Source organism: Anser anser, assembly GCF_964211835.1.
Source record: "Anser anser genome assembly, chromosome: 6".
In the NCBI taxonomy this organism is placed as follows: domain Eukaryota; kingdom Metazoa; phylum Chordata; class Aves; order Anseriformes; family Anatidae; genus Anser; species Anser anser.
This window is the reverse complement of record NC_139726.1, coordinates 29,527,312-29,549,688: the sequence shown is the minus strand read 5'-3', so window position 1 is coordinate 29,549,688 and position 22,377 is coordinate 29,527,312. Positions and strand designations below refer to the sequence as shown.

At 44.3% G+C, this 22,377-nt stretch overlaps 1 protein-coding gene across 13 annotated transcripts in view; it reads right to left on the bottom strand.

Moving 5' to 3' along the window:
* Positions 1-22,377, bottom strand: part of HDAC4 (histone deacetylase 4) — a 252,798-nt gene that overhangs the window by 211,140 nt on the left and 19,281 nt on the right. For 9 of the 13 annotated variants that reach the window (XM_083841239.1, XM_083841240.1, XM_083841241.1 and 6 more), the window contains exons 2-3: positions 15,788-15,882; positions 15,633-15,672 (exon numbers count right to left, since the gene is read on the bottom strand). In XM_083841239.1, coding sequence (XP_083697365.1) covers positions 15,633-15,672; positions 15,788-15,814 — 67 coding nt within the window. In that variant the 5' untranslated portion in view covers positions 15,815-15,882. The other 4 variants (XM_083841246.1, XM_083841234.1, XM_083841237.1 and 1 more) reach the window with 2 other exon arrangements.

Sequence of the window (22,377 nt, the reverse complement as noted above, 5' to 3'; positions counted from 1 at the left end):
ACCTTTCAACGCGGAACAACAAACTGCCGCCGCCGCTCGCCGTCAGACAGCGCTCGACATCCAAAGCCTCAGCACGCATTGCATTTTCTGCCCTCTCATCTGTTTCCACCAGCAGTAAGTTTTCAGCTCTGCTCAAATGCCAGACAAAACATCTTTAAGCTGCCAGCGTGCTCTCTGCTGGCACAGCCAAGGGCACTCTGCAAAGGTCAGTGGTTTGAAAAATCTGTGCAACATATCAGAAAGCCTTATGAGCATGTGATGCTTGGAACGAGAGACTGATCCATAATTAGATGTTTCAGTGGTTGTTATCCTGGAAAGAGGTCCGCAGTGGCATTTCACAAGTCCAGGACCGGGAAAAAAACCCGCACGGCAGTTTATTTTCTCGGTGTCTAAAAAAGGCTCAAGTTGAAACAATTTGGAGACCAGTGGTGGTGCAGGCAGCACAGCACTCGCTAGCAGAGGCAGGGCTGCCTGCTTTAGTCGTGTTTAAGAGCCTTGCAGCTCAAATACCCCTGAACACATCTGAAGCATGAGCTAGGTGGAAGCTCCAAGTCAGTAATTTTCTTATTACAGCCGGGGAATCAGCTGGCCGGCAGAGGCAAGCAGTGACAATGTCCAGCAGACTCTGCCAGCTTCGATCTGGGAGAAACACCCCAGTCCGAGCTCTCCTCCGTGCAGCTTCCCTGTGCACAAAGCTAGCTACATACCAGTTAGTCAGCAAAATTAACACCTTGGAGGTGGCAGAATGGTTAAAAAAAGGGGGGGGGGACTGGAACTAAGCCGATAAATCACTTAAATTTACCAATACAAAAAGCGTACTAACCAGGATGTTATCAACAACTAGCAAGTGGACGAAAGGAAACAAGCCAGCAGACATGATGAAAACGCAGCCGTGCAAGAAAACAGTAAAAAAAAAAACCATGAAGAAAGCGAATACCGAGCGTTCTGCCTCTTTCAAAATAAAAGTCAGTCACGATCTCATGACAGTTTCAAAACACTACACACACCTTTCTGGTGTGAAACATTTCCACTGTAAGATATTAGGAAAAAAATAGTGTAGTTCAAGAGAAATAGTCCTACATTCAATTTACTTATTTTAAGAGAAAAAAGTTTCTAGCAGAAGAGTTCTTTCAACACAACTACATCTGATCCTTTTCCTTGCTAAAGCCACCCTATGCACGTGTCTAAATCAGCTACAAGCATCATTATTTCCTTGTAAAATTAAATATAAAATTATTTCCATTATTTCCTCTTTCTGTAGAGATCCGTACTCGTCCGGAGCTCAGCAACCCAGGCGAGGCATCACAAGCAGACTGCTCCACGCCGGCCCTGTGCCCAGCTCACCAGCAGGCAGGGCACCCCCTACAGCTCCGCAGCCCAGCGCGCTGACTGGGGCTGCGCACCTAAAGCAATCCAGCTCTTAAAACTGACGGCTCCTGAGTGAATATTCTCCGACCGGCTTCTCACAAAGAAAGCAGTTTTGACAGAAAACCAGCAAAATATAACCCAAAATAAGCAGCAACAAAGGGATTTTAGAGCCTGTCTGAAGCTATCTTACCGTTTCTTCCAGGAGGAGGGAAACTGGTACGGTTTTAGGACGCAGGGGCCCCTGGGTCCTGTTCAAAGTCCCCGTCAACGCATGGGCTGCTTCATCCCACGCTCAGTACAGCTCACTGCTGATCAGGGGCTGCTGCCCCTTAATGGGACAACAGCAAGGCAGGCGAGGGCTGCCTGTGAATGAAAGCATCTACTCAGCTGCCATCGCCCCGACTGTGGTACCGGCACACGCAGAGCAAACTCATCACTGACTTGCTGGCTGGGCAGCGTCTGCGCCCTGAGTCTCCTCAACTGGCTCATCCAGTCTCACTCTTACCAAACCTGACGTTTGCCTAGATGATGTCCAGCTGGCCAAAACCAAGCATCTACGGAAGTGCTGCTAGGTGCATCCCGCTGTGCTCCGTGCGGGCGGCGATGCCATCGCTGGTGGTGTCGGCGTGCTGGATGCCCCAGGGACGAGAGAGATGGCCACTCCATCTCCCCGCCTGAGTTACGCTCGCCTTTACTCTCCAGCTCTTCAGTGACCAGGGAAACGGAAGGGGAGAGCACGCCTTGATTTAACACACGGCTGGCTTTACTCAGCAGTTAGGAAGCTCACATTCCCTTTGTAATTAACCGCCCTTCGCCCGGCATTGCTCACCATGCACCCAACACCACACCAAAGCTCAGTTTGCTTACAGGTACGTCAGACGCCCAGACCCAACATCAGGCTTCCTAGGCCTCCGGCATTGCAAGGCCACAGAAAAGCACAGCCCAGAGCCAAAGGCAGGCCTAAAGAATAATTTTCCCCAGTTCATACAGGAGGAGCCTGGACAGAGACACGTGGCCAGACCGCAGCATCACACACACTAACGAACAGGAGCTGACCCGTACCCACTGAAAAGCTGGTATTTGAAACCAAAAATGGCCCCGTGTTCTCCTTCCACACACAAAAAATGTTAAACTACAGATTTAGCAACCAAAGGAGAGTTAAGATAGACACACGCACACGTATAAATACATATGCACACATAAATACACAACCCTACATCCCTTAGCCAACTCAAAACAGCCTTGTTGCTGTCTAACAGCATCATACACTCCTGAGCAGTCACTTTCTGCCAAGATCCTCAAATCCAGGCTAGGCACAGACTCTCACAAGAAGAATGGCACAAAAGCATAAACAACGCCAGCTGACTTTACAACAAAAGCACGACGGGCAAACGCGCTCTGCGCACCAACACAGGTACGGGCAGGCAGCTGCCAAGCCAGCCACAGTGCCTTCTCCTGCAGCCATCATCATCATCATCCTGTGGCTTCGCCGGCACCACAAGACCCATCTCTGATGTAGGAATAAACAAACTACACCAGGAAATATTAAAAAAAATACTTTAGTTCTCAAACCTCAAGCTTTAACGGGAAAAAGATGCTCTGCACAGATTATGTGTTAAGCTTGACCAAAACATGTAAATATCCTCATGAATATTTAGCTTACAACTAAAGAGAGGAGGAGGAAGGGGAAGGGGAGACATCTACTCCAAAACTTGGCACAAGATGAAGGATCCTGTACTAAAAAACAGAGAGCTTGTCAAATCCCTACTTCAGACTGAGAACAAGCCACACTTTCCTTTCTGGCAAGGAAAATGAACTGCAAGTGGACAGCTTTCTCATCAAATAGACATGGATTATATCACTGAAAGTGTTTATAGATACAAATCATACATAGGCCTGCCCTTTCAGGCTTACGCATGCCTGCAGTAGGTTGGCATATGCATCAGGACCAACAGATTGGTTTTTAAAGGACAAACAACTTTTCAGAAAGTTAAATAAGAAACAGTTGGTTTGATAGCAGCTGGCTTCTCAAAATTGGTGAAATAACATCTAAAACCTTCATTGGGAATGGTATTTCTAAGAATTTTCCCCCATCACTCCACCAGCAGGTTTTGTTTTTATTTAGATACAGATCAAGAGAATTAAAAAATAAATAATTACTGTAAGCTTTAGGAATATTCTTAATATTTCTAATGCCATTTGTTCCATCAAGCCTGCGCAACTACTCTGGTCTCCTCGGTGCCAAATCTACCGGTAGGGGAGCTCTGAGGCATTGGCACAGTGATCCAAGCAGGAGAAGGAAGATGCTTCCAGAAAGACTGAACAGACTTTTTTTTCCTTTTAATTCAAATCAGTGCATTCTTTCAGGAGAAGCTGCTGTAGTCTCAGCAAACTGGCAGCCTTTACCCCAAGCTCCGATTCGTGCTGACAAACAGCTGTACGTGCATCGTTTCCGACTCTTCAGCAGCTCCCTCAAGCCTCTCTCCGAGAATCCAGACACAGAAAGAAGCCTGTGTCTGAAACGTCAGGCTGCAGCTACTCTGCCATGGGGGGAAAAGCGTTTCTTTATATCTAAGTCCATCACTTACACACATTTCTTTAGCGTGCCTTGATCAACAGGACATTTCATAGTATTAAGCCATTGCTGCTCTAGGTTTTCACGTGTCTCCCTGTTTCATTTCGCTCCTTTTCTGCTTTACTTTTTATTGGTGAACTATGGACGGCTTTCAAGGATCAAGCTGCTCCAGCGAAGCAGCATCCCTTCATTAGCCACTGCCATGCCAATGCCAAGCTGCAGGCTTCCACGGCGGCTCACATGCCAAGTGGCACAGCCTGCGCCACTCTGCCACCACCACAGCGTGTCCCAGGGGGCACAGCAACACTGCACGCACTACACACTGGTTACTAGCGATAGTAAGCTTGCTGCAGAGGAGGACTTTACTTCACTCCCACTTCACTTTGCATTGCTTTTGCTATTAGAAAAGCAACTTAAAAAAAAAAAAAGCATTTGTTTTTCCATTCAGCTATAATTTAAAAAAACAATATCAGTGACTGGAGTACCTGAAATATGCTGTCATCCTTGCAGTAAAACTCCGGTTTTCTTACGTCTCAGCTAACAAATGCAGTCACTACATTTCCTGAAAATTAAGCTCTAACCTGTCTTTAAAAGCTGCACAGTTATTTACCAGGTTTCTCACCGTCCATTTCTGGAAGCATTCAGCACCTGATTTGCACAACGAGAGTTTTTCAAGCAAATGGCTTTGTAGGAAGTTTCTTCTATCTAATTGCTGGAACCCTCTAAAGATTAAGTAGCTATTACCTAATTACTTTGATCAATTATCCCAAAACATCCCATTCTTCTTTGTAATGGTATCCATATCCTCCCTGACAAAAGCAAACAGTAGTTTTGCTTTGCAGAGTTAACAGCAGAAAAAGGCAGCATGAGGAACGATCTGAAAAGCAAGCCTTCCCAAGAGACCAAAGGCAACGGAGGAGAGCAAGGTCTCAGCTCACCCAGTGGTCCACACAGAGGTGGGGAGCACGAAGCAGGCACAGTCCTAAGCTGCTGCAAGCGCTGTCCTGAGCCTGGCGGCATCTCCAGAGCGATGATCTGCAGGCAGCCGTGGAGCAGAGGACCGCAGCAGTCTGTCTGTGAAACAACTGGTATCTACCTGGGCGGCAGGAGGCAAGCAAGTCTGAGCAACACCGCAGTTCACCGAAGAAAATCAGCAAAGCCTCAAGTACCAGGGTCACGCAGGCTGGCGAATCTGCTTTTCGTAAGTAATTCAAACAGAACCCGAGCAATTGGGGTATAAACAGAAAGACACTTGGCTTGGCCATAGTTGTAAAAGTGACCACGTTTGTTCTAGTAACTAAACACAAATGTACCTAAAAACACACTCCTCTTAAGACTGTTAGCATATAATTTATATTTAAAAAATGTATTGTAATTCCAGAAACTAAAAAAAGAACAGTGCAGAGAGGAGGGGTGGCAGAGTGTGCCCAATGTGTAACCTGAACTGCCGCAGCTCTGGTATCCCACCAAGCACATGCATCCCGCAGCTCTCTTTTGGACTCGGCCCCTTTGCAGCTGCAAAATTAGCAACCTCTGGCCTACTTTGGGGCGTGTTAGAGTCCAACCGTATTTACGCTGACAGAGACAAGCAAAGGTTGTGACGACTTATTGACGCAAGAGCTATTTCATGCTCCATGCCAGAAATTAATCAGTGGAGGAGGAGGAATTCTCTTTAAGCACCCAGTCAGAAAGTGATTTGGTCAACTGCTAAAAAAAACAAGCTGAGGTCTTGCATGACAAACGCAACTGAAAAAAGTTAGAAGCACAACTCTTACACAGCTGCTCCGTTAGAAAGCCAGTGTAAGGCAGCAGAACGCAGTGACTGGACAGAAACATTATGCACACCCCTTCTCATGAAAAAAGCAACATGAGAAGATTAGTTTGGAGTCTTCCTGATCCTCTGTGAATATAAACTGATGCTACGTTTGCTCAGATCACTTCAAATATATTTTGGTGGAAGCAGAGGTAACAATTAAAGTATACTGACCCTGCGAGGGTTCTACCCGCTGCAATTCTGGACGCTAAGAAGCAAAACAAAGGAAGAGTCCCATGATCTATTTGAAACAGCTACAGCATAAAGCCACGTTTTAAAGGAAAAAAGCCAGAATCTTGAATGCAGACTGAATGAGCAGCATCACCCCTACCTGCCAAGAAGCCTTCATGATAAACCTGTCAAGAGTTACAAGCCTGCAGAACGGGCCTTCCACCTGCTGGAAAGAAAAAAAATCTAATGCTAATCAGATACTTGCTGTCAGCAGGGAACAGATGCCTAAGCCCTTCTTCTTGGTTTGCTAAACTGTAAAGATTGCATGCCTTCTCCTGGCAAAGGTTGTACGAGACCAGGGACACCTTGCTCAGAACAAAGTATTTGGAAGTTTTTGACTTTCTCCGGAAGTGACAAGTCAAGGATGGACTTGGATGGACTAATAGAGTTTGGTTTAAGGGCTCTGGACTTTTTATCGTTCTGGGTTATTTTTTGACCAGCGAAGAGAAAGACTATCAGCTTGGTCTAGCTCGAGCTTTTACCTTTCTCCACAAGAGCAGCTCAAGCATTTTACAGAGCAGAAGCGCACTACCGTAGAAAAGTTTTAAGCTAAGATGTTTCTTTTCATATCCAGCATAAAACAAAGGTCACAGTTAAAGGAGTGAAAAAGTCTGTTTATCCTTAAATTGCATGATTTAAACACAAACAGAATTTTAAAAATCTGTCTCAATGGATCATCTTTGTGCTTTTTTAGTTTAAGTGCATCTTACTGAGCTGCAAGGTTTCTCTGCCTGAAGAATTGTTAATTGATCAAAAAAACTGGACCAACTTTACAGCAGTAAAAAAAAATTGCTGTCCTCTCATCTCTCAGCAAGTAAGGCAACTGAGGGTGGCATTACCTATCCCAGCAGCACCCAGCCTGACTAGCTGGATATCTGAAGAGACCACATATACAAATAACTGCATTGATCTTGGTCTATTGATTAGAAAGTGAAACCTGAGAGCAAACAGTCATTACACAGTAGTTCATGGACAACAATACCATAAAAAAAAAATCAACATACACAATGCAAAGAGTAAACTGCTTAGACAGGCATCAAGCCCCACTCCCCCCTCACCCCAAGGCTCATACATCTTGTTATTACACAAAACCTGATGGGGTTACATGACTACAGCAGCAGCCTTTCAGGACAAAATGGTTACCTGAAGCCAAGGCTAGCAGTTCAAAGCTCACAGACTAGACCTCGCTCCTATTACAATTTTCCCTGTAAAGCTATTTATGTGGTTTGGCAACATAACAGCTACAAACAGAATGAGTACATAGATTCTTGAATAGTGAAAGGGTAAGGATTGATTTTTTTTTTTAAATGATTTCTTTGAATCCATCTGTCATTCCTCCAACATCCTGATCCCAGCCCTACCACAGACTGCAGCTGCAGTGCCGAGATTTTCCACAAGTTCTGTCCACTGCAAGCAACTCTACCTTGCCCATGGTCAGGAGTATCTAGTGGAGGAGTCGACGGCACTGCTAAAATCCTCCTCGCTCACATTCAAGTCAGCTGCAAGTATCAATACACAGAGGAAGATTTTTTCAGTGCTGAATATTATTCAGACCTTGGCACAACCAAAATGATACCAGCAGCACCAATGGAAAGCTTGGTTGTTTTGTTTTTTTTGTTTTTTTTTTAATCTCCATAAGCACCCAGCTCCAATGCTTGCAGCAAAGAGCTCAGATGCCACTGCTCCACTCCTCATTCAGCAAGAGGAAGCAGAGCCCCAAGGACATCAATTTTCATGCTGTGAAGTGGTGCCCACTCTCGCCAGTGACTGTGGAGGGAGACAAATTCCCTGCAAGTGCCGGAGCTTAAACAGCCCCCAAAAAGCAGCTGAACGGATGACAGAAACAGGACTGAGAAATGCAGCTTTACCGCTCCCAAAGAGATCTCAAGAGGGTAATTAACAGCTCAAGAGTGTAATTAACAGCACTGCCACGGGCTTGCCCAGGTACCTTCCTCAGGCCCTGCAGCCAGAGGCCCATGGGCTGGCCAGGCCCAGCCATCCTCGCGGAGGGCACCAAGGCCTCACACCTCCGGCCTGCAGGACAGCTCTGATGGAGCCACAGCGGAGGTACACGGGCTGGAAGCAAACACTGGAAAGGCCCAGTCTGCTCTGTGCGTTCCCTGCCAGAGCCTCTGCTGCCCCTTCGGCCAGGCAGCGGCCACGGTGTCAGGTCCACAGGCTGACATCTGCCTCCCAGGGCGCTGCTGAACCATGTCGTGCTCTGATGGGCTCTTCCAGGCCACCTAGCTGGGTTTTAAGCATTAAAAATTAAGCTTGAATCATGCTTGAAATTCAAGACGAATCCCTAAATAGTCACAGTCAGCACACCTCTTTTTTTTTGTTTGAAAGAAGACATTAAGTAATCTTGATCTAGTTCAGTTTGAAATAGATTACAGGGAGACAGTAGCATCTCAAAAAAGCCCATACGAATATTTTCCTGTAGGTAATTCAGATTCCAGTAGCTGCAAAGTTTAATATCAGCTTCATCCTTTTGAAAGGCTGAAAATTTGCTTCAACATTTCAGAACATCAATCTATCAAGCATCATTGAGCCAAACCATGACAGTACCATGAATCTGTCAAGTATTTCAAAGCAAACAAGGGCATTGCCTGGAAAGCATCTGGTTTTCCCAGTAGTTCTCCCAGTAACTGATGAAACAACGGTATTTTGTTTAGTTATAAGAACAATTTTTTTAAAAGATCTCCTGATATACTAATATTATTTTTCTTAGAGGAAGAATTAAACGTATACCCCATTTCTCACTGATCAACAAGTCAAAGGCACTAACAGAGATTCACTCGCCTGTTTCTCCTTGCACGAAGTCACTGCAGCGTGGCCCCTGCCCAGCCAGCAGCGTACAGGAACGTGCCAATGGACAAAGAAAAAGAAAGCAAGTACCACAGCTCAAGAAGAAAACAACAAAAAGGAGGAACAGTAATACGAGATACAATGGCAACATACTGCACAGCAGTTTTTTCTTCATCCTTCTCCCTCCCAACCAACATGAAAACCTTCTCAAAGAAAAAAAAATCTTTTGAGCAAGAGCTCTCACAAAACAAAGCAACATTTTTCTTTTGAAGTTAGGGTAAACAGCACCTATCAAAGCACAGGTAATCAGATGGCCAAATTCCTGTACTTAAAGGATGAAAAATGCCATGTATGGCTGACATCCATCTGCAAATAAGTGGATTTTCTGCCCCTGCCCTTAAATCACTTTCAGAGTCGCAAGAATGACTGAAATGTTCCTTCAGGATCAGCACTGTCCTAATTGATCTGACCACAGCAAAGGCACGAAGACAAGCCTCATCGATGCGAGAGCCTGGCGCTAAGACAAGCTGAATAATTTAAGATAAATACTGAGAATACACTCCTTGGTACAGTCCAGTAACAAATGTAATTTAAGGAAGTATACATGAGAAGATATGGGTCAAACTAAGGCTGACCAAAAGTGAATACCAGAAGCACAGTAAGCATACAGAAAAAAAGTCTGTCTGCTTTCCAAGTGAGACACAAGGGGCTAAGGACTATCTTAAATATTATCGTCTGACTTTAAAAGAGAAACCTCTTTTCTATCCTTTTCTCATCCTATGCCTCATTCAAAATAATTCAGTTATCTCCCTCTCAGCTGCTTCTCATCCTTACACCGCAGGATACATCACAGGCTAAAACGCTGCTTTAGAAGCAGGCTTTTAAAGAATTCCAAAGTGCAAGAACTGCATCTAAAGGAAAAATAGAAGCAAGAGGAACATACTTAGCAGGGACGCTGACCTAGAAGGAACTTCAACTTGAACCCCAAGTTGAAGCACAAAACAATTCTTTCCGTTGGAGGGTACAATAAAAACCTGGCACAGAAGGTCTCAACTATTTGAAGCTCCAGAGAGTGAAAGCTTCACAGGTTCCAGGGTAGCAGTCTTAAAACTGTCATGTTCCTCAAAACGATACTACTCCCCTTAGAGGAAATCCAGGATGTCCTCAGCTTACACATACATATGAATACTTGGCGGAGTAGTTCTTCACTCATAAGTTGAAGAAAGAAAATTAAGTGCCTGGTTCCAGTCTTGCAAAGGTTTTCAGCTCTCCCAGCCAAAGCTTTTTGGTGCAGACTGGCATCACCTCCCTGAAAAGAACAGTCTCTGTGGATCAACACGTGTTGCTTGGATCACAGGACTCCTCATGAGCTCTAATGTAGCTCGTATAGCTCAGTTTGTGAGCTCCCACCATGCAGCAGCCATCACAGCAACTAAATGATCAACAGAACCTTTCTGCTTTGCAGTTTGGTGAAACGGGGACTTTTCTCCAAGTCACATCCTATACAACAACACATCACACTGCTTTTCACATGAATGACAACCAAGCCCGGAGAGACACATTCTAGGGATCAAGAAACAGCCACTTCTTTCGCATAATGAGAAGTCTAATCTTCCACTGGTATGCCTTTCAAATTTTGTTCCAGAGCTGACAACTTTACTGTAACAGGAGATTTTACAGAACACCTCCTACCTCCAGTCACTGTCAAAATAGCATGCAGTCCTTAAAGAAACTTCTCCATATGCTGTAGTTTAAGATAGCTGCCAAAGCCTTTTCTTGGGCAGATAGAATACCAACAGGATAGCCACAGTTACTAGCCCATTCCTAAAAGCAACCCAGGACACTCAACCCAAGCAACAAAAATATTCTCTTAATACAGACCTTATCAACAATGCATTTAGAGAGGAAAAAGCTGACAAGTACTGCATGAGGAGAGAAGTAAGGATGCCAGCCTTGACTACGACTGACCAACGGCTCTCAAACAAATGCAAGGGAAAAAGTAAATTACCAGTCAGGTCTGAAGTGGTGGCATCTTCAAGGTGAGGTCCTTAGGTCACAATATTTCTTATCACCCTCATGACCACACTCCCATACAGCTTATTTTGTCCCATGTGGAACAGAAGCAGCAATGAGTACCTCTTACCGGCAGATCTTGCTGCTGAGCTTATTTGTCAACCAACCTCGAAGTCTATTCTACCTATACTCGCTATTACTTGTGTTTTACTCCTAAGTAGGAGCCTGAGTGCCCAATCTAGAATAATCCCATTGTAGTGAATGGAGCACCAGACAAGTAGGGGCAAGCAGGGATAGGCTGTGTCCAAATCTTCTTCCAGACAGCAGCCACCAAGTATCAACTGTGCTAAAGGAGAACTGGAAATTACTCCAGTAGTCCTTATGTTTATTGAAAGAATGCTCTTGCCCCCAGATAACTTACAGAAACAGACTCATTACTGCCAGAAAGTAGGTCAGTGTCATTTAAAGCCAGCTTGAAATGCATCTCCACAGAAACTTCTTAATCTTTAAAAAGAGAATGCATAAAATATTTATTTTATGGTGCAAAATGTTTGAGAGACTAACAGGGAAAGCTCTTATGTATAGTGCATGAAATGGCTTTCCATGCCTCATTGAGCCATGGAATATGAAAGGAGAGTGGCTTCTTACACTTGGCAGATAAAATGCCATACAAAAGTACTTCTCAGCCTAGCGAATCACAGCACATGACTTGCTACCTCATTTTCCTCATGTTCTGTGATCATGAAGCTTTCTGCTTTCTCTGGTATCTCCTCTTGGTTTTAATGATCCTGCTGCAGATTTTTCCATATTAGATAGGCAAATCATTCTTAAGTTTCAATATTCCTAATTATCAAACATTCAGCACTCCAAAATGTAAATAAAATTTGCATCTCCGCAAGAGTAGCTCTGAAGAAAGAATATAGCATTTGCATTCAAGACTGGCTAATTCCTGTAAGATAACATTTCATAAACAAAATGCTTCATTGAACATGGAGATTTTCAGTTTTTACAAAGGACTGTGAACTTTAAACAAATACAAATCAGTTGAGTGATTAACTTTAAGTGTTTTGTTGTGTTTTTTTTTTTTAAACTAATTTTTATGTATAACTGGTATCAGTAGAACAATCTTTACTGATTAAAGAACTAAATGACAGCAAAACTTAAGCCGCTGAAAATTGAGGGGGGGGAAGGGGTCATCAAGAAATCATTTAAGGTCAATAGGAGAAAAAACACAAAAACACGCACACCCAAGGCAGCCTGGGTAAGATGAGTGGCATCAGCACCACGGGTTACGTAAGGTAAGTTTAAATTGTGGGCAACACTAGCAGGTTAAGAAGTGAAACTAAACATGCTTGCCCCTGCCCCCCCAAGCTTTGTCATAATCCTAAATGTTATCTTAATTAGCCTAATTTTCTTAATTATACTTTGCAGCAACTCCATCTTTTATAGCACAATTTCAGCTTTTTTTTTTTTTTTAGCTTTATTCCAGCACTGGAAGAAGCAGCAACTCCTCTGCCAAAAGCCAAAGGGCGCGCAATGCCTCTGCGCTTTGCCTTGACGAGGTCTACGCTGCCTCCTCCTCTTCCTCCTGCCGCCCCACGTCCGATCCCAGCCTTGTCTCCCCCTCCGCACCCATCCTGCCCCAAACGATTCACACTCCTGCCCAGGCACCCACAAGGCTTACCACCACTGCAGAGAGTCTGTCCCTCCAGGGCAGCTGGCTGCACGCGGAGGTGGACGCCCGGTGCTTGCGGCAAGAGGGACCCCAGCAGCAACCTGCCTGCTGCTCCTGCTCCTCACCAGCAAGGTCCACCCTCTGCCACCTACGGCAGCCACGTGTGTTTTTGTGACAAGTCACGTTCACAAGAGCTGCTTATCTCACCCCAAAGCTTGAAAGACTGGAGAGAGCCTTAACGCAGAAATTGGAATAAAAGGTCAAAGTCTTTACCCTACATCTAGGGCTTGAGGAAGACTGGAAGTTCCTGAGGATCCACTTCTCCGTGGTGGGCATTCCTGCTTCTCCAAAGGAGATTTTGTATTCTTTTAGGAAAGTTACTCCAAATTATAACAAAAAAAAAAAATGGCACTGACGGGGGGGAAAAGAACAAAAGCAAGTAATTTACCTCAGATCAAATATTCTGTATTTTTAACCCCATTCAGTGAGAAGCCTTCAGCATACAACTTTTCTTCACTCTTCAAAGCTCTCTTGTGAGAAAAAAAAAAGCACTTTCATTCATCTACACTGCAACAATTTTATGGCACTGTTCCTAAAACATCCCATTAGTGATAGGTTTGGAGAAGATTAGAGAAGAAAGCTTGTATCCACTGAAGCAAAGTTTAATAGGCTCTTGAGTTAAGCCAGAGCATTCCCTTAAACAATGCACATCATTAGCAATAATTACCTGTAGCCATATAATCAAAATAGCTATCATAACTGACATGAGAAGCCCAGATGTCATCTTTGGCAAGGTTTGGAAACTGTTTCCACCAAATGTTATAAAACTGACTCTAAAAGAGAAGCGAGCATTAAGAATACCACAGCATGAGCCAGAGATAAAAAGTCATCGTGAAACACCACAGAATTTGAACCTTGGAGATAGAAGCAAAATGAGAACCCAGAGCCTAGGAAGGGCACAGATACAGAATTCCTAAACAGCATTTGATGAGAACTGAAACTTTGCAGAAATTAATACTGTTTGTAAATATTTTCATACAAAGCCCACATCTAACACAACGTTCTGTAAACGTACCACAAAATCACTTCCTTGGCTTTTTTTTTTTTTTTAATTTTATGGAAGTTTTTCACCCTTTAAGCGATATCCAGTGAAACAGTTGACAATGGTCCTTGACTTTCTCTCCCAAGTCCTTCACTTCAAGGGTTACTGCAGACATGAAGCCTTCTACCAAACGCTGATACAGAAGTCACAGCTTCCCGTCATACTGAGCCAACCCATACCTCACCTAAAGCCCTTCTGTGACAATGGGCCAAGCAGGATTAGGAGCAGCAGCTCAGGAGAACACATGTATGACCAGAGCCACCCAACTGGGCACTGATTAGACCACCAATCCCAGCAGGAGCCACTCAAACATTTTTGTTACAAAAAGGAGACTCAAACAGATTTATAACACCACAAGAACTCTTCTTGCATGAGAAGCTTCTTGCTTTCTTGCATTAGCACTTCTTACACGGCTCCCTGGTACATCGTCAGTACAGAATTTGGGCAAGAGAAGGAGCACCAAAGAAGGGGCAAGACAAAAAAGAAAGCTGCATTTGAATTAAAGGAAAACAAGACCAAAATGGAAGACAAGCTATGGGCTTCCACTACAGAGCAGCCCAGCTAGGAATGACATCGCCCTTTCTAGAATACCTGGAGAGATGCTCTTTAAATAGAGCTATATTAAATTAGGTTTGTTTACTGTTTTTTAACATAAGCACACGCTCAATCCATCCCAGTACCATGAGGAAAAAAAGCCACTAGCTCCTCAGTGTTTCTCATTTTTGAGGGAGCAACACATTCAAGTAAGAGCCATCCACAAAACTGAAGAACCAACCTCTTGAAAAACCCTGCACTGCAGAAAATGCATCACAGGTGAATACCTACATGCAGAACATTACTTGTATGCATGTACCTAGTTTCCCAACTCCCCACTGTACCAGAAGCAAGCCTCAAAAATCTAAGAGACTCCTATATTACAGATTTCTTTTATTTTTTGGTAAGGCTGATAATTTCAGAAACCTGTAAACTCATTTCCGTTCTTATTGCATGAGCCAAGTTTTCAGGACTGCTGCTTGTAACCTCCAGCATCCCTATGTACTGCAGTGCTTCTTGCTCCCAGCCTCAGCAGCCACTAACACACTGCTAGAAATCATTCTGAAGCACACAAAATCCTTCCCCCACAAATACACAATTCCCTAAATCTAAGGCGATGTGGACTTCAGTCTTATTTGACTACTAACCCAAAACTGATTAAACAGAAATCACAAAAGTAACCTGTTAAAAGCACAGATAAATAATTTCATGGGCCTCATCATTACTGAATTAGTTACTTCCAGTAGTCATTATTTCCAACCATAAACTGAAATGGTCAAAGCAGGAGTATCAGAACACTATAGAAACTCACCTTCCAATGCTCAAACTCACAAGTGACTGCCTCACACAAAGACACCTGAAACACTAAATACACGTTTGACAAAACTGTAAGCAAAACTGAGCACCAACAGATCCTCTTCACAGACAGAAACGTGCAGTTTTGTAGGGATGAATCACGTGTCTTAAATTACAAAACACATTAGGGATAATCCCACAGCCAACACTAATATGGATCAATTAACAGCAAAAACTCCAGCAAAACTCTTCTTTCTTACTAAAAAGTACTTTAAAAGCCAAAAGAGATTCCTTCTTAAGTATCAGTGAAGACTCACCAGTAGAACCACGACCATTCCTCAGAACAGTACATACAGATGAGGCTTACCAGTGCAGATTTAACAAAGTTAAGCATCAGGTTAACATCTCAGAAAACACCTAGAACTTTCAGCACTATGTAATGCAGCAATTAGAAACATCAGTAGGATTTCCTCAAAACTGATTCAACTTTCTTAACAGTTCGACTTTCCATCTTGGTGCAAAGTTTTGATTTTAAAGGAAACAGTAGCACAGGGAGAGGGAGTGGATTACCATTTAGGCACAGCAGAAAGCCTGTTCACAGGACAAAAAGCCTTTTCGTCCCACACAAGCTATCGTGCAGTTCAAGTACAGCACACTTCTTGCCAAGTCCGGTGGTACTCTGCTGTTGTTAGTGAATTCAAAGGTTTTTTGTCCTTACCTGGATGGCTTTGGGAGCTCATTGCTAGTAACGTAGAGTCCTTTGGAGAAGGGATTTGAGACAGATCAGTTTCCACACAAGTAACAGCAGCTCTAAAGAGCTCCAATGCTTCACCAATACATAGAAACTGGAAGTGGGGATTAAATCATGGCCACCTTATAAAATCCAGGGCACAGTGACATGCTGAGCTGTATACAAAATAATCCAATAGGGTGGCAGAGTATCTTCTAATCGTTCTCAGGATGGGAACCTGCAATAAAAGGAAAGGATGTCTGCATTAGAGAATTAAGATTTACAACCATTTAAACTACACACTATATCGCGTAATTTTTCCAGAAGAGGAGATTAATCTAGGATACCATTTTAGGCATCAAATGTTGCAGAAAGAGTAATTTTCAGAGCTATGGGTGTAATTTCAAATAACCATAAAAATGCAAATATTTAACCTTGTAAAAACAAACCAAAAAACTTTTCAACTACACATTCAAGTCTTAAAAACCCCAAACTTGCACGTTCATTCTGATCCTTCAACAGTACCATATGAAGCCACTTCAGTCCAACAGCTTCCATATTTTAAAAGCCATATGTATGAGTGGTAACTGTACTTCACGCATCTGTTCTCCAAAGAAGTCTAAAGAAAAATTCCTCGGTGCCAAGAAGTGGTCTTGGAGCAGGAAGGAAAAAAGCCCACACAATCCATTTCACTCCCCCTCTCTGCCAAGCCTCCAGCAGTTTATTAAGAAGCAACATCATACTGCTGAGGAAAAATCCACCACCCCTGATTATTTTTAAGCTGCATATCAGAGGAAGAAAGAAGACTGCAAAAACACTGAGCCAGCTCACCTAGCATACCCCTGCCCACCCAAAAAACATAACCCAGGCAGGATATATCCTGGCTGAGGGCAATTTGCACCTCTCCAGAGGTGGCATCTCCAATGCAACCAGCAATATCTACACCCAAGGAACCTGCTGCAAAGTCTCCTAAAGTTCAGGTTTTGGTGGACAGGGTTTGAGTTTGGTTGGTTTGTTGTGGGTTTTGTTTGTTTTGTTGTTGTTTTTTGGCACTACACCAAGCAGCATCCAGTATTTCTAAAAAGCTGAGTTTTATGTGTAGGGTATCTCAAAGTTTACTCTGTTTTGACATGCGTAAACGGAGAGACCTGCCAGCAATAGGTGCTATCAGACAGAGCTACTGGAACAGACTAAGCCAGCTGTTTCCTTCGCAGGAAGTATTACACAAGCACGGGTTATTCCCCTTCTTCGCCCTGAACGCACCAGCAGCACCGAGGCTCCCATCAGACCACCTCTTCTGGCCCCCGAGGACCAGGCATTAGAGGACAGCCAGCCTCAGGAGGAGCTCCTCGCTGCCTGACACGGCGCCGCCGCCCTCCCAGCCTTGCAGCAAGCACCTGGCGCCCAGCACTCCGTAACCTTGGGCGGAGGACACCGACGGTACGAGGCGCTGCTTGCACAAGGAGCACCTGTCCACAGTCCGTCTTTGCCATTACTTTTCACGTAGTCCCATCTATTCTTGGAAGAGCTCTCACCATGCTCAACTTTACCCTCCCTGCTGTCATCAGATATTTGTGTTGCTTTCCAATAAGGCAGCCAAAGCAGGTCTAAGACTTAAATACCAGCACAGTCGCCTTGCATGGGCCCTGATTTATGGCAGTACTTCCCTGGTTTGCCTAAGCATGTTCTGCTTAACAAAGAGGCCATCCTCTCTCTATTGCAATTGAAAAAAAAAAGAAAAAAAACTCTTAAATGGCCATTTCTCTCTACCCCAAGTGTTTCAGCATTACTACTTGCCAAGCTTCCCCGCCTGTCTCGCATTTTCAGAGACCTGGGATGCTCTTTTATGTTACACATTAAATTAAGAGAAAATTACTTAAGTGTCATTTCTAATCCCTACAGGTCTCTGCCATCTCAAGTGTTCAAGATATTCCAGTTCCATTAATTTGCACATCCTGTTGAAGAGTCAGGTCAGCTAAGACCAGGCATTAGCAAATATTAACATCATTCATTTCCAATAAAATTAGCAGGTAATGTTATGGCACAAGCAATCGCAGCTGCAGACAAGGAGAATTCAGAAGAGAGCTAATAGATTTTTATCTGCCCATTCACACGATGCAAGAATGAAGGCTAGAGCTTGAACAATGAGAAGATGTATTTATTTTCTGAAGAAACTCGACCGACACAGCAGCTGCAAATCCATTTAGCAGCACCACTGGCCTACCTATCCCCAGTTCTTCCCCCAGAGGTCTATCTAAATTCAGTCAGGCATGAAAGAGACCCACAATATTAAACTTCTGCATGTTTGGGGATTACTAGCGCCTGGGGAGAACAGAGACAACAAAATAGCCATGCTCAGATTTAGTTCACGTATACATTTTTTATTACCTTTAAAAAAAATCCTACATTTCTTCTAGAAGACTGAATAAATTATAAGCATAACAGACCTTCCCAGGACAGGCACAGCAGTCACCTCCCAACCTATTTCACCACTGACCTCTTATTTTCAGCTGCCACTTGTGCTGAACTCAACGCAGCCCAACGAGAAATTTCTAGAGCAGCCAGTTGTTCTCAGGCCCCTGCTCCTGACAGCTCTTGTGTAAACTTGTCATTTTGCCACTATCTCACAAAACATTTCTCAAACGTGGAGAAGCAAAATGCTCTCTACTACTGTGCCTAGGATGCTGAGGTCTAGATGGCTTTCCAAGAAGATCTCCTGCTAGGGAGCACATCACAGGGCACGCTCAGCCCCCAGTGGTGCGGCAGGCAGGCCTTGCGTCGAGTGTGTCAAGGCAGGCACCTGTGTAAAACGCTCTCATGAGGCCGCACGTACGTCTTCCAGAGCTGCAAAGAAAGCAACGGCAAATTGGCCAGCAGGCTGGGCCACCACACGTGCCAACAAACCACCTATATGCAGGTGCATGAGATGGCCAAGGGAGAAGGCAAATGGCTCTAAACACAAGACCACGCAACAGTTCTCCAAAAAAAATCTGGGCTTTTAACCCTGAGCAGTGGTTCCTCGCCTTCTTCCTCTCCAACCGCGTGAGCAGGTCTGACCCCAAGCCCCCAGAGCCCCCCACAGACCCCGCTCCACCACCCATCCCTACAGCATCCCCTCCGTACACTTTACAGTAACGCTTTCCACCCCCCCCACGGGGCATGCAGACAACAATTAAGATACAGAACTGCAAGCGAACTAGGAAGCGTGAGTAATCTGACAGTTTTCCAAGTCTATTTCCATACATTTTGTAGCTACCGAAAGCTTTTCTCATTTTTTATTTATTTATTTTAAAAAGTAATCACAGCAATCCTGCCGTTCCGCCACGCAGTTGTTTTGACAGCATGGACGTTCACCTTCCTCTTCTCGGCCCTCCCCAGATGTGTCTCTGCCAGTCACGACGACAGATGTGTGATAACCAATAATTAAAATTCTGGCAGAACCGCGCTTGCAAAGCTCTGTTTTTCAGAGCTTAAATCACTGGGGTATTGGAGCCAAGATAAAACTCCCGGCCCGAGGGTTAGGCTCCAAGACTGGTTTAAGCCGAGCTTGGTTGCTTCAGGATGCCCGTACGTCGGTGACCTCGCTTCACCCGCTGACCCCGTCAGACAAACACCACCAGCACCCTCAGACGGCGACACTGCAGCGAGCTGACAAGATCACTTGGAAACCTGAAACAAAACCTAACTGCTCGCTGACTCAACGCATCGCAGCCCGGTGCAAGTCATACGCACGCCACGCACATCGCTGCGCTCCCGAGTTCGCTTCTAGGTCCAGGGAAAGCCGCTCTGCCTTCCAGAGCCCCCAGATGCTAACAGCTTTGGGCAAGACACGGCCTTTCAGGAGGACAAGCTCACGAAGGCAACACCAGGAGCGACACAAGGAGAATGCCTTCTGCATGCTGGCACTTCTTCAGCTCACAGCAGCACTCCAGCACCGCAGGGCTTGGTCTCCAAAAGCCATGGAAACACCCATCTTCCAAAAAGCATTAATTCATCTGTACTTATATATGCAATGTGAGGCAGGAGAGAATTTTTTTTTTCCAAAATCTACCAAGGTTTTAAGATTTCTTGCCGCATAAACAGGCAAACAGATTTCAGTTTAAACCCACACGCTCTACTCGAGATGACGACGACCACAGCTTGAAGCTTGCTTGGATCCCTTGCCCACAACGCGCAGCCTGCAAACGACCCGACGCTGCAGCACGCACTTGCTTTGCACAGACCCAGAGACCTGATGAGAGGCAGCCCCTCCATCACAGCTTATCGATTAAAGCTCTCCTCTGGCAACAGACCCAGAACCTTACCCAGAGGGGGGCGGGGAAAAAAGAAAAAAAAAAAAGCTGCCTTCATTTTTCTGGGGTTGTTTTTCAAAGCCTGCCAATATAAAATCTATATTGGAAAGGAGGAGGAGAAAAGGAAGAGAGGACGCATATAGCTGTTCAGAGTAGTAATACTTTACCATGACCACAAAATGATTTACTACATCTATTTAGAGCACAGGCAGCGTGAAACAGTCTCCCAGGCTGACTCTTCCCTCCAGGGACCATGTCTCCAGAGCCACCGCTTTGCAAGATGACAAAAATAGCAGCGGTAGTCCTGAGGACTCATGCAACCCTTTGACAACACCACTTCAACTCTTCTCCAGCAGCACGCTGCTTTCCTGAAGCTGTCTCAAGAGACCAAGATACGGAAGCATCGTCCAGTTCCAGAAGCGTTGGATTTCTTACCTTTTCAACAATACCCAAAACAGAGCTGTCACCGAAAACAGATCTGCAAGCCTCAAACAACATCTGACATCCTCTCAAAGAGTTTTAAGTCTCTGAAGACTGTTTCTGTCTCTAAACATGTACAGCAGGGGCAAGAACTTTTTATAAACAGACTGCACTATGAAACGCACCATCCACTTAATGCTCAGCTGTGGACAGAAGAGCAACTAGAACAGTTGACAATAATAGAAACTAAAAATAGAACACCAGTTTTCTGCTGTATTAGCCAAATAAGAGTTTACTGTTCCTCCAAAATCACAAATATTTGGTGAAAAACTAGACTTCCCTCTCCATTTCCAAGTACACAGGATAACCAGAAGAGTGGCAAAAAAAAAGAGCAAGAAAAACGATCAGCAGCGTGGTACAAATTCCTTGCGTACACTAAGCAGATTATAAGTCTTCAGCCTGGAACAGAGATGGCTGAGACATATCACAGCGACAGTCTGCAGAATTATAATTAATACAAAGAAATCACCAGTCACTGTTTTCTACCTCTTTCAGAGAGGAAGGTTTTTCCATTCTTTTTCTAGAAGAGAGTTGAGATGGATATCTAGGAGAAGGAAAGTAGCAGCAAAGATACAGCAGCTAGCAAGTTACAACAGGGAGCATGACAAGCTCCTCAGCAGCACTAAGAAACTGAATCCGGGTGCTAGAGAAAGCAAAAGTTTTCATTCACTCCAAAAGCAATCGTATGAACAGTAAGCGCTTCTTCAGAAGGCCAGGAAACCCACAAAACAAGTCTCTGGCTCACAGGAGGGTGTTTCAGACAGCCGTCCTCTTCCAAAATGCCTCCCCAGGTACATCATCTGGGATGCTGCTGAAGATCATGGCAACCAAGCACAAAGACCACAGCACACCACCAACATACGCAGTCACCAAGGAAGAACTTTGGCTTTACATGTTAACAACAAATTCACTGGTAATACTCAAGTTGCACAGTGGCCTTTACATGGACAAAGTATCAGGCAGTAACCGACTACAAGGCTGGCCCCACAGCAAGAGCCATTCTTCACTTGTCATAGTTTTAGCAAAGATATCAAGAACAAGCAGCGAAGGGGCTGCTGGAGTTTGCAGCCTTCAGGCTGCACAAGTCTTAGACTGGTTCCCCAGAGGAAAGGCTAGAAAGGAAACTCCATATTTTTCCCCTAGAATTTAAGTGGGAAACATTTGTTCTTTCACCACCGCATGCGCTCTTCCTTCATCAAAAAAACCCATGTGCTCACCTGTGCTTTGCCCTACACTGACACGACAGAGTCCCATCTTGCAAAATGTTTACTCCTTACAGCTTTCTATACTGCACTAAAATAATACATGAAATTCTAAATCAATTCCCACACAATAGGTTAGTACACATGCATTAAGTTAAAAATACTCAAGTGAACTGGCAGAAGTACCTTCACGGCACTCAGATATCCACTTGGAAGAAGAAGAAAAAGCAGCATCAGTCTGAGAACCTGAAGGCTTCATTACAGCTAGACTAATAACTAAACAGAAAACCCAACCCAGTGCAGCTATCTCAAATACAGCTTCCCAGCAGTGGTATAATAGCCACATACATGTCACCGTTCAGACCCAGACTGGACAGCGTGGCATCGCATCTTTGCTCGACTTCTTGTTTCTATACCCTTACCTTGCAGTAGCAAAATTAGAGGCACATACTTTAAAGATCAAAAGCTCAACACAGTGACCTAAGTGTACTAACCATCTAAGAAATACAGAGCATTACCCAGTACTTCAAGGAATTAAAACACACTACATTTGTTTAGCAAGTGCTGACATTTCAGTGCCAGCCCTTACAAGTGCTATTCTCACATGACAGCCTAGAGTAGAACAAATATTGTGTTTCCGCCTCTCCCTTAAACTTCCACTTTCAAGTGCATGCTGCGAGGATTTATTACTTGTATGCTCACACTAAACGTTTTAACTTTTTGACAGGTTTTGTATGGTGTAGCGTTAAGAAAGGGACT